This window comes from Colossoma macropomum, unplaced genomic scaffold (genome assembly GCF_904425465.1).
Source record: "Colossoma macropomum unplaced genomic scaffold, Colossoma_macropomum, whole genome shotgun sequence".
Taxonomy (NCBI): domain Eukaryota; kingdom Metazoa; phylum Chordata; class Actinopteri; order Characiformes; family Serrasalmidae; genus Colossoma; species Colossoma macropomum.
This window is the reverse complement of record NW_023494791.1, coordinates 24,497,112-24,511,652: the sequence shown is the minus strand read 5'-3', so window position 1 is coordinate 24,511,652 and position 14,541 is coordinate 24,497,112. Positions and strand designations below refer to the sequence as shown.

General features: G+C 37.9%; 1 protein-coding gene across 1 annotated transcript in view; it reads right to left on the bottom strand.

Annotated features, from left to right (window-relative positions):
* Positions 1-1,565: 1,565 nt before the first annotated feature.
* The window catches only part of dntt (deoxynucleotidyltransferase, terminal), a 170,568-nt gene continuing 157,592 nt past the window's right edge, over positions 1,566-14,541 (bottom strand). The window contains exon 11 of the mRNA XM_036574578.1: positions 1,566-1,652. Within this exon, the coding sequence (XP_036430471.1) occupies positions 1,566-1,652 (87 nt within the window). The remainder of the gene's footprint in view (positions 1,653-14,541) is intronic.

Here is a 14,541-nt window from a genome sequence, read left to right as displayed (position 1 = left end):
ATCGAATACAGAAGTGTGAAAGGGTCTATGAACCTGTGCGGTGGGGTGTGAAGCTGTTAGCATGCAAAGCTACTGCAGTAGAATGCTACCAGCACGTTTTAAAAGGAAAAATGTGAACTCTTGACACAAATATTAGTCTATAAAATCATAATAAGCCACCCAAGAGGAGTTAACCATAGAAAAAACACAGCTTGAGAAACACACTTTAATGGAATGAATAAAGGCCTCTGCATTTACAATGCATCATTTGTTTTCTGTTTAGTTGTTTTGTTTTTTATTATGTTTTAATTTGTGTTTGGTTTATTTTATTATGTAAATTATAAAGCCATCCGACTTTTTCAGTTTCTTGTGTTGAATATCCAGTCAAAAACTGATGATCACCACATTTCCACTGTTTTTTCTGAATGCAACTACACTAGATATAAATATATATTAATATTACTGAGGAGTGCAAAAATAGTTCCATAGATTTCTGTTTATATTTAAAAGTTCATAATACAGTTCATTGGTTATTTATTTGTGTAAACTGCACCACATATCAAAAGGAATGTTTGCCAAGTGAATGCAGGACCCTTTAATTCCAGCCCCAAATCAGCTTTAAACAACAAAATCAAAAACATGCCTGCAGTTAGATCTATGAAAAAAATGTCAATCTCCAGAAGTGCAAGCATACTGTAAAGTATACATGAATGCATCAGTGCACTGTTCGCAGCGAAAATAAAAATAAGCATCTGAATGTTGGCTGAATGAAATCACTTCAAAGTATATAAATATATAAGCTCCTAATAGACAGTGAGTTAATAATCAAACAAATTGAAGAAAAAAAAAAAGACTTTTCATATCATGCTAATCTGCTACTGTGATTTTATTCACTATGTAGTTCTACTCCTGTAATGCTCTGGCTTTTTAACAGAGGTGAAAGCTAAACAGAAAAGCTCTTCAGTCGTTTTGTGCTGCTAAATCTCTAAACACTGGGATTAAAGATGATGATCATATGGAATCTACGACTGAGTGTGCACTATTATTTCAGCAGTCTGGAGCTATTCTACACTAATGAGGCCCTTAGATGCTAGTATTCAGTAAATGATGTTCAGTGAATGTGGAATCCAATATCAGTTATACTGCTATTCAGCTCCACCTGCACTTATTATAGCCACATAAGGTCCTAAATTTGCAGTCTGGATTCACATACACTTAAAATTACAGCAATTCTCTCACCCTCTCTCCTCTACCTTTCATGCCTTATCTCTTTCACCCTTACTCATGAGAGACTCAATGATTACATAAAATGAGAAAAAAGAAAAAACATACACCACATATATACATCACATACATTTGCACATTTTTGGTTTTGTAGCACATGCAGAAAAAAGAGTTTCAAAAGCAGAAGTTGTTTTGTGTTATTAGCATACAATGAACCTTAATGGCAAAGCATTTTTCAATGCTTTGGCTTTTGAGTAAGATGAATCAGTGACTGATGGCATTAAGTGAGTCCAGCAGTGTGCTATCAAAACAGCGGGGAACAGGAACAGCTGCAGGACTGCGGATGATGAATAAGACGAGGCCTATGCGTTCCTCTGCCAAGGCTCAATATAGTCCAACCCCAAATGGGCAAAGATGTCCTCCTCTGTCTTGGCCGGCAGGAAGGTATTCTAGAGAGAGAGAACAAAAAGGGGGAAACACAAAACAGCAGTGAAATGATGGGTCTAACGATTAGCCTGCTTGAAAGCGTACAACAAACGCCAGAGGAGGACAAAGACAGAGATGAGCTGGCATGCTGGGAGGACAATGGCTGCATTTGACCAACGATTTCGCTGAGAGGTCATGACAGAGACAAAGAGCTATGCTGCTGATGATGCTCTGCTCCATAAGGTTGGACAAGACAAGGTTTCAGTACAGGTATGTCCACTCTTATGGGAGAACTTACCATCCTCTGTGTTCGAACTGACAAGAGGGGGATCTAAGATGAAACAAGTAATGACGCTTTTGCATCCAGAACATAGCACTGTTGTTTATAATTCAAGCTAACCACTTCGCAAACTCTGCAAATTATATTTTGACAAGTGAAATCATCTTTAATCTCATTGAGCTATACCAGCAGTCGGCAACCCAAATGTTGAGAAGAGCCATTTTGTCCTTTCAACAAATATCAAACCACCTTTTATGTCCATTTTACCATCTTGGCTGTAAATATGTCTCTGTATGCGCTGATGTGCTAGTATAGGCAAAAAAATATATAAAAATGCAGACTTACTTTGCTCTGCTTTAAGCTTTAGCTCACCTATAGTCGCTCTTCTCACATCTTCTTGTTTGAATTTTCCCGTTCCATCTTAAATGATGCCTAAAGCGCCAGAAGGTAACTGCTGCACCACTTAAGGTGGAATGGGAAAATTCAAACAAGAAGCTTGTGAACAAGAAGCTGACTCCAGCTTCGCAACTTTTTAGCATTTGAGAGTTTTTTGCTGCAGATTAAATGCAGCAGGACACCAGCTAAGTGCTATAGATGCAAATAAGATGTCTGTCTTTATTATTTCTCTTTGTTTTTTCGTTAGCTACTTGCTAGGCAGGATGGTTGTCTGCATCGCTGTGGTGACCAGCAGTCTGTGTGCCAATCGTCAGGGTTAAAGGGTGAATTAGCAGTTCACAGTGAATTATAATGAATTATTTTTACCTAAAAATCTAATTCGGCTGTGGAGCTGCAACAGGGCAGTAAAAGAGCCACATGCAGCTCCGGAGCCGCATGTTGCCGACCCCTGTTATGTACAATATTTTTTTTATGAGATTGATGTAAGAATATGATAAGATCATTCAACCAATTTCTAGACACGTATACTTGTGTTAAGAAATTTTATCCAGCAAATTCACTTTTTTTGCATTGACAGATGAGTTTGCTTATCTAGAAATAGGTTCAATAGTCTTGTAACAGACATCAATCTCATAATGAGAAATATTAGATATACTGACTAGATTTATGATGATTTCACTTGTCAAGCATCAGAGCTATGAACAGCATTTCTCTCAACATCTGCCCTTTAGTTGCATTGTAAGAACTCCTTCATGACAGTCTTGAAAACTTCATGAAAGTTGTCTGGAACTTTTGGGACCCCTAATTAGAAAGACACGTAGTAATGATAACTTTGAAACACGTTTAAGATGACAGAAAGTTGTATATTTTCCAGTACAGTCCCATATTTCAGTCTCAATTAAATCCTGGCTCTGACTCAGAAACTGTTGATTTGTCCTCTGTTTCAGACAGCAAAGATGCAAAAAGTGCCAAAGATCACACTGTGTTTATTGTTACTTCTGACCTCTTTATACTGAGTATTAGGGGTGGAAAAAATGCAATCATGCATTGTGATACTGATTCATGATTGTATGGATTTCAGAACATTATAATTGTTTTATTATGTAATTATAGCCAATAAAGAATGCAAAATTCATACAATTGAATCAGTATTACAATGCATGATTGCAATTTTTCACCCCTAATACTCAGTATAAAGAGGTCAGAAGTAACAATGAACATAATGTGATTCAATTCTAGAAATTTTAGAATGGTAGAATCATTTTATAATGTAATAATAGTCAATAAAGAATGCAAAATTCAATTCTTTGGCTATTTACAACCATTAAAGAAGCTTCAAAAGGGCAGTTGCATTTGTGTTAAGAGTGGAGTGATACTGCATGGCAAAACCCACAGCACTTGCAGAGAAGCAGGTCATGCTTGTGATCTGTAATGACCTCCACCCTGTCCCTTCCATCTCAACCCATACCAGCACTCAGAGAACTTTGTCACTTTTATAGCTAATGATGCTCATTTCAGGTTCGCGAGTGATTTACGAAGATCCTGCAGACAGAAATGAAAATTTAATTCAGTCTTACATCAGACTCCTTCAAGATTGCTCTACCTGCTGGATGCCTTGGCTTTATAGAAGGTTGTGCCTAAGAGGGCAGCTAAGGACTCAGAAAAGATGAGCCAAAATACAAGAAATAAACACCGAATTTGAGGAGAAAATGACTTAATACTAGTGAAATGATCTGTTTACTTCACAAGAAATCCTGAAGTAAGTTTGTTCCAGTCTAGAAAGGCTCTAATAAGCTTTAAAATTAGTAGGAAATGCTGGGTGTTAGATCAAAATTACTTGAGAACAGTCTTGCTACAGCACGGTAACAAGTGAAATACACTGAATATTAGCAAAGAATTCTTAATTCAATTTTTTGCATTCTTAATTTTAGAACACTTAAAAATTGAAGGCCAAAGAAATGATTTAATATTAGTGGAACATGATTCTGCTGTTACAATTCGGTTCCTCTTGAAATAGGTAGGTCTAAACCTACATTTAATTTAAAACTAGCCCTTAATCTCAGAGCAGACTTCTGAAAACAGAAAAATGGTTTTACTGAAATCACATCCAGAACTGCAAGTGAAACTTCCCTCAACATTTTCTGACAACTGAACCGAGGGACAGAGAGTGAGAGAGAGAGACTGAGTGAGAGATGACATTGGACCACTGAAGAACAAAAAAAGGTTATACTGTTTGAACATCAGAGAGAAAAAAAAACGTCTGACTGAAATAAAATCAAACTCGATAACGGAATGAGAAAACCTCAGCAGAGGGAACTGAAGAGAAACTGGATGTGTGATTCTGAAATCAAGCAATTTTGTGTCACTAAATCTTGAATGAAGTGTTTTCAGTGAAAGAGAATATCATTTCATTTACCTTGTTTTACCATTAAATTACTCAATTTTAAGATTCTCTGACTAATTGAGGCATAAAAGACATATTTATCATCAATTTAAGAACATACCATGAATTCAAAGATAGAAACTAGTAAATACCTTTTAAAACAAGATGATTAATTTCATATTTCCAGAGCTAAGATTTTAAATATTGGCAAGCACAGAACAATCTGCAGTGTCTCTCCTCTTGATTTCTCATGATAGCATTCCTGTTTCCCTCAGCTCTCCATGCAGGCACTACCAGTGAGGAATGCATCTGTCAGAGTGCATCTGAATGAAAAGCGGCTCCAGATTGCGTGACTATGTTAATACAGAGCAGGGCTGAGTCTGAGGCCGGGGTCAGCGTTTAGAAAAAAGGCTGTGACCTTGCCCTGAAAGCTCGCTGTGAGAACTCTAAGGCAGTCATTATGGATGTCTTTACTGATATGTCACAAGATGTGGGTGTAATAAGGACAGAAAATGTTGCATCAGGTGTGAACATTTAGAGAGCGGATGTGTAATAAGGGGATTTACACGGGTGCTAAAATTTAAAGCCAGTGCGAGTCAGCCTCTCAGCACCTTCATGCCATGATGTCATATTGAGGCAGATATCAGCAGGCATGAGGCGAGGTTGACTTACCTCAGCAGCACCGCAGCCAAGAGCATGCTGTAAATCTGACACATCCTGCCTCGGAGTGTTAAACTGGAACTAACGTGTCAGAATGAGGAAGAATACGAAGCAGAAAAGAGGGGGAAAAAAAAGAAAACCACATTCGTCCGTGAGCACACAGTGGCAATGAGAGCTGCAGGCTGCCAGCTCATCTTTCCTACCGAAGCCTTGTTTAAAATGTAAATCAGACAGAGTGGTCAGAGAGGTGCGTGTATGTTTACACTGGTTTGTGTGCAGAACGAGTGCGGACAACAGAGGACGCCCGCTCACCCACTGAGTAAATATCACTCCGTGTTTATTTGTTTTTTGTCTTTCCTGATAAAAATCAAAGGCACAACACACATTGTGTAAATTATGCATCTCAATTAGATCCTCATAACTTCTCTTCCTCTCCTCATTTCAACCCCTCTTGCTTCCTCCCAGCATCTCAGCTAACTTTTATTTCTACCTCTTGATCTCTCCTTTGACAGAGTTTCCTCCCTCTCTCTCTCTCTTTTTCTGTTGTTCACCGCAAAGAAAAGGGCTTTGATTCATCGTCGTAATCCTGGGGTGTAGATGTATCATTTATTTAGACTCTGAGCGCATCAAAATCTTGCGAAGTGTTTTTGAAAACACAAGACAGCAGTTTTGACAAAAACAGAGGGATTTTGTCCTCCGTTCATCAGGATTTGATGAAATCTGGAAGGCATGTGGGGAAACTTCGCTAACAAGACGCCGTACACCCGCAGCTGAAAAGGTCTAGCAGAAAGAGATCCAGCATCAGGTGGACAGAGGGCAGCTTTGGAGCGGCTCTCCGCAGCGCTCAAATTAGGCCCGGCCGTGGAGCGGAGCTAAGCTGGGCTTGTGAGAAGCCCATTCCCTAAAATCCCCTCAATCTCTCTGATACTCAGCATTAATTACCGTGCAGAACACAGAGCTGCGTCCATGGCACAGACACACATGCCAGCTGCAAGTTTGGCTGTTCTTGCCCATACAGATACTGCATGCTTCCACAATGGAGTTGGAAAATTCTCCCACAAAAATTCTCCCTCCACTGCTCAGTGACAACAGCCATGCTTCTTGAGTTTGCTAAGCATTCTTATTCCTTCATATTTTTGAAAAAAAAAGCTCTGTTTATTGGAGTTTTCCATTATAGGAAGAGCTAGAAAAAAAAGAAGAGCTAAAACATATGCAGGTCAATAGCTTATTGTGTAACATAAGTAATATTAGCACAATTATACAGAAACTGTTGAGAAAACATAAACTTAAAGTAGATATCCCACTGTCTTGCCATTTCTTCACTATTGTCTCTATTTTTCTCCCAATTTAGTCCCGAGTTCATCACCACATCAGTAGTTGCCTATCCTCTTCTGATGTTCACAAAACCTCACACTGTATCTTTCCAAACTAGCAGCTACATACTGTGGTACCTTTGAACACCTCAACACAATCAGAGGAGAACACTAAGCTTCTGATTTGCCATGCAACCATACAGGCTGGCAAAAATCCAAAACATCCCCAAGTGACAGAGGAAAGAAGCCACTGTCACCTTCCAGAGAGAATTAGGTCAGGCATGTCTCAGCCAGGTACGCTCTTATAAATAAAGGTAACAAAAATGTTCTTTAAAGTGATACAATAGAAGAACTACCTTTGGTTCTTTTTTATTTTTAATGAATGGTTCTTCAAAATACGGCAGTGTTTTTCAACCTAATCTCTCTTATTGCCACTGTAGCATATAGCTGATTCGCATGGACAATAGTTAATTTTCCCTCCAAATGTTGCCAGATCTTCTGAACTACAAGTTCATTAATGAGCTGGAATAGAACTCTTGCTACATGCAAGCTAAAACTGCTGCACAATGAATGAGTGGTGCAACCATCTAGGCGTTGTCCCTATCGCCAGGAGTTTCGCGAGTTCGATCCCTGATGATGATCCCATGTGACTGGGGGAGTCCTAACAAGTGGGTGGAATTGGAGACGACTAAAAATGAAGTTTAATAGTAGACTTAATTTCATGTCATTTCCATGCACAGTAATATTAGCCTGCTTGTAGCATGCATGTATGACCTTGTAATGCAAAGGATCCAGTGACATTTTGGGGGAAAGTGTACACAGGACAAAAATGTATCAGGTATTGAAAATTTTCATTTACCACAGGGTGCAACAGACCTGATTATCAAAACTGCTAATAAATTTCCACATAGAGAAAATTTACTTAGACTCTAATTTACTTAGAGTTCCGAACATGGTTAAGATGCCAACTACAGAATGATTTCAGAGGTCTATAGAAGTCATTGGGTAGTGTGTTTGAATGCTGAAACGAACTTACTGCATTGAAATTATTGTCCATGTTAAGTGACCATATGTTACAAATTAGCAAACAGACACTAGGTTGAAAAACATTACTTTAGAGCATTCCTTTAAAGAACCAGCCATGAAAATGTTCTCTAAGTAATGAAATGTGTTTTTGCTGTGGTAATGATTCCCATCCCTGGTCCTGGAATACCTCTACCCTGCACAACACACCTAATCCAGCTTATCACTTAATTGACGAGTCTTTCCTGAGTTGAGGCAGTTGCTACAGCAAGGAGAACACTAAAAATGTGAAGGGCAGGAGGCTGAGAGAGGGGGGTACTCCAGGACCAGGGTTGGGAACCTGCACTCTATGGTATCTCTCCACAGAACCCTTTTGGTACCAGGGTTGGAAACCTGTGCTCTATGGTATCTCACCACAGAAGCCTTTTGGTACCAGGGTTGGTAACCTGTGCTCTATGGTATCTCACCACAAAAGCCTTTTGGTACCAGGGTAGGGAACCTGTGCTCTATGGTATCTCACCACAGAAGCCTTTTGGTACCAGGGTTCGGAACCTGTGCTCTATGGTATCTCACCACAGAAGCCTTTTGGTACCAGGGTTCGGAACCTGTGCTCTATGGTATCTCTCCACAGAAGCCTTTTGGTACCAGGGTTGGGAACCTGTGCTCTATGGTATCTTTCCACTTGGCCTTTTTGATAACAGGGTTGGGAACCTGTGCTCTATGGTATCTCTCCACAGAAGCCTATATAGAGTGTAGTGCACTACGCTGCATCACCACAGCTAAGTAGTATTCTTTACTAAATATGTTGTCTCTGATTTCTACTTAATTTAATCCTTGCACTTTACCAGTCATTACCTAGTCATCTAATTAAAATGTTAATCAGTGTTTTCTCCATTTCTCCATAGAAGCACTTTGGCAGTAGCTTCAGGGTACATTCTTGACTGAATTGGGGTACTAAAATGAGTCTCATCTATGCAGTTGTTTAAATCCCTCAACCGAAGCCAAGAAGAGAAGATGACATGTTCTCTTCATAAACACTAACATCAGCCACATTCTAACTGACAGCTTGCTCTCATGAGGCAGCTCTCTATGAGGGCAATGGAGTCAACTGTGTTTCACAAACTTCAGTCATACGGAGAGAAAGCAACACTGAGCACTGCAGAGACAGATTTTGTGTGTGTGTTTATGTATAGATGCCTGTAATCACAAGGTCGGATAATCTAACTCTGTCATTTCCTTTCTATTGGCTCCACTATGGCTGCTGACTGTAGCTGTTTTCAATGGTAGAATTGGTTCTGACACACTTGTACATGCAGCACAGCCTGTTCACAGCTGCATGATATTACTGCTCTCTATATCTATTGCAAAAACACAGGAACACAAAAGCTATTACTGTGTTTCAAAATAGCAAGTGAGAAAACAGTTCAGTGGTCCTACTAAGCTGTGATATTTTTGAAAATAGCTGTGATATTAAATTAAAGTTGTTAGTGAGAGCTGGTTGACATTTCGTATAAAAGGCCGGGAGCAAACTAAACTGCACAGCTGTATTAGACCAAAAGAATGTAATTATTGTCTTGTGCTGGATTCAGTTAGTAGATTTTACTTAACTGAAAATGACCACTTCAGACCATTTGAAGGGCCAGCCTAAGTTATTTAACTTATTAATTAAATGATGTAAAGTGATGTCAATGATGTCAAAGGAGTGAAGGCAAATCAGTTAACTAAGGTTTCCAGTGTATATACAGTACTGTGCAAAGGTCCAAGTTTCACTTGTTTAATTTCTATGGCTATAAAATATTTAACAGAAAATTACACAGAAGCCTAAATATTAAATACAATACCACATTTTTCAGTATTTATTGTGTCCACTCTTTGACTTTATTACAAAATATAATCCTCCATATAATAAAGAAATTTGCAAGGCAGCTAAGGTGTGTTTGGGTAGTTGTTTGTGTAAATGTTAGTGTCTTTGAAGGGGAACATATTGTCAGTGACAACTTTGCAAACAGCTTTTGTTAGAAAGACATAGCTGTACCTTATTGGTTTTACGATTGGAAGGATGGAAGAGCTAGAATGCATAGTGCCAACAGTAAAGTTTAGTAGAGGAGGGATAATGGTCTGGGGCTGTTTTTCAGGGTTTGGCTCAGCTCCTGTGAAAAGTAATGTTAATACTACAGCATAAAAAGATATTTTAAATAATTATATGCCTCTAACTTTGGTACAACAGTTTGGGGAAGGTCCTTTCCTGTTCCAGCATGATTGTGCCCCTGTGCACAATGCAAAGACCATAAAGACATGGTTTGACAAGTTTTGTGCGGAAGAACTCCAGTGGCCGGCAAAGAGATCTGACCTCAGCCCTACTGAACACTGACCTCACAAATGCTCTTTTGGCTGAATGGGCACAAACTCCCACAGAAACACTTCACAATCCTGTGTAAAGCCCAGAAGAGTGGAGACTGTTATAGCAGCAAAGGTGCAGCCAACTCCATATTAATGCTCATTACTTTGGAATGGGATGTTAAAAAAGAAAAAAAAGCTTATGTAGGTGTGAGGTTCAGGTGTCCACATACTTATGGCCATATAGTGTACTTAGTCGTAGAGGCTTTAGTGTAATTTAATTTTATGTTAAATATATCCTATTTTTTCTTGTTTTTTTTCTGTTGCTGAATAATAAAATATCCTGTACTTAATGTGCTTGATATTTAATAAACAAGTTTGGCTCTGACTTTTGCATACTATTGTGCTAGATTTTTTTTAAAGGCCACTAAACAAGCACACATGGGTCTCTACTATGCTCAAATTATTATAGTTCAGAGCATTTTATTATTATCATTATTTTTAACAGTGGCGGTCCTGAAATTAGGCAATGCTGCAACACCCCCTTAGCACCCCCACTTTAGGATGTCCATAAATCAATGTGATATATACAACCCTTCAAATTCATTAATTTAAACGCAGCTACACGTTTAAACGGTCCTCCTCATCTCTCCCTACCACCCTGTAAGTACTGGTTGGTTCATTTCTGCTGTTTTGTGATGTTTTAACTGTAAATTGATATGTTTAAATGTCCTTATGCCTCAACAAGTAGCCTAGGCTTTGTGCTGTTTTATTCTGAGGAATTTGAAGTAATTTAAAACATTCTGTTGCAGAGGTATCTACTTGAGTTTGTGTAGCCAGATAACCTACAGCTGTCACGACTGAGGAATCAAATTCAAACATTTGTTCATAAAATATCTTTGTTCCATGTAAATGAGTTTTTGCTGAATTAGACATCCTTGGATGATGTTTATTACTGTTGCTAAATGTACTTGAAGGCACACCTAATTAGCTAGCTAACACTGTTTGTAGTTTTAGAATTGTAGTTTTAAATTGGTGATGTTAGGTAGGAAGGCTGGTTCACAGTCTGAAAAGCATTTTTCCAAAATCTGACTGACTTGCATTGAACCTGGCAGAAGTGAACCATTCTACAAGTTTTCTATATAAACTCTATTGTACTGTAATGTACTGTTCTCTCTTAAAACAAGGGGCAGATGATCTGAGCAGATAAAATGACAGGAAGGGATGCTGATGTCAGATGATTACTGATTGGAACATTTTGTTTTGCTGATTTAAAGACTTTAGTTGGACTGTCAAAAAGGAATCAGGTATAATTTTGATGCCAAAACTGACAAGCAAGGATGGACTTAATTAAGCCATCAAGATAAAAACAGTAGGCAGTTGTTTTTAATCACATTTTCTTGATATTTCATGATACATGCATTGGTCAAATTCATTTAGAGTGAAGATTAGTTGCATTAATTCAGAGAATTCAGAATGGTCATTGGTTGCATTCATTCAGAGTGGACAGTGGTTGGATGTATTAAGAGTGTGCATTGGTTGGATTTATTCTAAGTGGGCATTGTTTGGATTAATTGAGCATAGACATTGGGTGGATTCATTCAGAGTAGACATTGGGTGGATTCATTCAGAGTGGGTTTTTGAAATTGAATTAGTGACAACTAACAACAGGTAGGAAAAAATAGTTTAAATAAATAATAATCAATTACAAAAGAAAAACATGTGAAGTGACAAGACAATGTATTTCTAGAGCATTTCTGTCTATCTAATATATATATATATATCTTATCACTTCACATTTTGTCAAGACAACTGTGAAGCTAAAGGTGTATAAAAGAATACTGCACATACTCATGAGTGTGAAATTCATTCCTATTTGAAGAGCTGAGTAGATGATATGATATGATGATATGTGGCTCATTGACTCCAAGCTCAGGCGAGTTGTGATAAGGTTACTTTGTAAACAGAGGAGACTTCTGTGAGCTGAGTGTTTAGTAGCTGAGTGTAGTTCATAGTTTAAAGTTAAAAAATATCACAAATTAGTCTACAACTCTATCCATTATTTCACATGATTGCTATGATTATGCAGTGATGTATTTGGCACCATAGGCTAAATTGAACTTGCTGCCTCCAAAGCCATTAGTTTTTCTCTTTTCAGGGGATATGTAAGGTAAATCTTACTTGTATCTTAATTTTAATTTTATTCGTATTTTTAATAGAAATACATAAGCAAGTTAAAATCTGAAGAAGCAGAGTTTGACCTACAGGGCCAATTGACAAAAAAGTATCAATGAAATTCTAGTGTTAATAGTATAGTGGTAAAAATAAAGGCTTCAAAATAAAGTTTCATTTTTGCCATCCACACTGTTTACTTGAGCTAATAAGTGACTGTAAGTTGATTATTCAGTTTTTTGTTATCTATGGACCTGAGAACAAAAGTACCACCAAAAGGATATATGACAATTATGAATTGGCTAAGATGGGGCTGATTTATATCTATCCCTGATTCACTCTGGAGAGTCCAGTCTGGACTCTGGGGCAAATGTGTTGTGACGTATTACACGTGAAACACTCCCTAGAGTTGTTATCCGTTTGGGCTAATCTTTTTACAATGCCTAACTCTGACTTCTGACAGTCCATCATCAATAACAGTTGGGGTGAATGGGTCTAGTTCTAAAATTTCTGAAGTCAGACTGTGAGAATGTCACTACGTGACAATGTTTAATGCTGAAACACTGCAATATGCTTCATCAGAAGCCTGCATTTTTTTGATTTCCATGACTGCAATGATGCTAATTTCCAAATAGCACCTTATGAGATTTACAGTATTAGGCTGGTGCTATTCCAACAGGATGCTATAACACATAAACACAGACATTTAGAGCTTATAACTGCTTGTAACTTTCAGGTAAGATATCTTTACTTTGCATGCATCTGTTGAGTCTTTTACTAATGATTTGAACTTAAAACATGTGATGTCTTTAATAAAAAAGTGCAGTGCTGCTGTGAAGTATAGTGTGATTATTTTGTTAGTTTGCTATAGCATTAGGTAATGGTACATGTCAACATTTAAACATTTATGTGTGACCAACTAGACAGCTCATTCCAGTTTCATTGCTGTAGCTGGAAAGAAAATGTGATGCTACAGCATGTGAGCTATTCATAGGTGTCCTTCCATCCAATATTATGACCAGCCATCACTGATGAGACTGACTACTTGATTCAAATCAAATAAAAACGTATTAATAAGTGCAACATGCAGATTATAAATATTGTATGTAAGCTAATTTATTACGTTTACATTATTCATAAGTCTGGTCAGGTTCCCACGCTGGTCCCCTATATAGCTGCCCTGTACCCACATAGAACAGAACCAACCAAAGCCCAACATATTGCTCAGCCTCTACTGCCAAAATAAACAATTTCCAAGTACTAGAAATATGTTGTTGTTCTTTCTGAGAACAGAAACAAGATGGGACTGCGAGGCAGATTCCTCAACAAACCCATCACACACTTCTGCTCTCCGTTTCCTGCAACATTAATAAGATTACTGCAAGCAAGTTGCTCATAATGAGTAAACAGGACAATGCTGTCATAGCAACAATAAACAAAAAGCTTGGCTGCAGAGCATGTTTACATCGCTTATTACATTTCATAATGAAAAAGTTGCTTTCTGTGAAAACGCAAAGCAGAGCACATCTCAAGGACAGGATGGTGGCCATGGGCTGGACTGAGGGCCAAAACACACTCAAAGCTGCTATCGCCTCCAACCAGTCATCTGAGGCCATAACCTTCAACAGAGCAGCAGCTCAAAGCACTGAACACCATCTCTATTGTCTTTCATATACATGCCCTTAGTTTTCTGCTTAGATTTTATCACTGCGGTATGAAAATCCTGTTTTATTTTGTTTTTTACACCATTTGAAATTGCTTCTTTTACATTGTGTGAACATTTCCTGACAAATGAAAATAGAAATCTTGAAAAAGGGCCCATATTATATAAAACACTGAACACCATCCCTATTGTCTTTCATATACATGCCCTTAGTTTTCTGCCTAGATTTAGTCACTGTCACATGAAAACCTCATAAGTCCTCCAACTACTAGTTTTTGTATTTTACACCATTTGAAATCATACCTGAACACTGTGAACATTTCCTGTCAAATGGAAAAAGAAATGTTGAAAATCTGTATTATGTAAAAAGCTAATTCCTCTCACTTGTTTGAAATAAAGCATATGCAAAAACACTGTGTGTGAACAAGTTCAAAACATTCACTACCTGCAAACTGCAAAAAGAGTTTCTATGATGTCACTAGAAACTCATTTACATATATCCACCTATTCAGCCTACAGCAGTCTAGCTCCGCCCATTCACAACGAAGCTCTAAGGCAGGGGTGCTCAAGATAGAAAGATAGATAGATAGAACTCTATTGATCCCGAAAAGAAATTGCAGTCAAAGGGAAATCAAAAAATAAAAATAAAATTAAAATGAAGAACACTCCTATAAACTTGTCATTT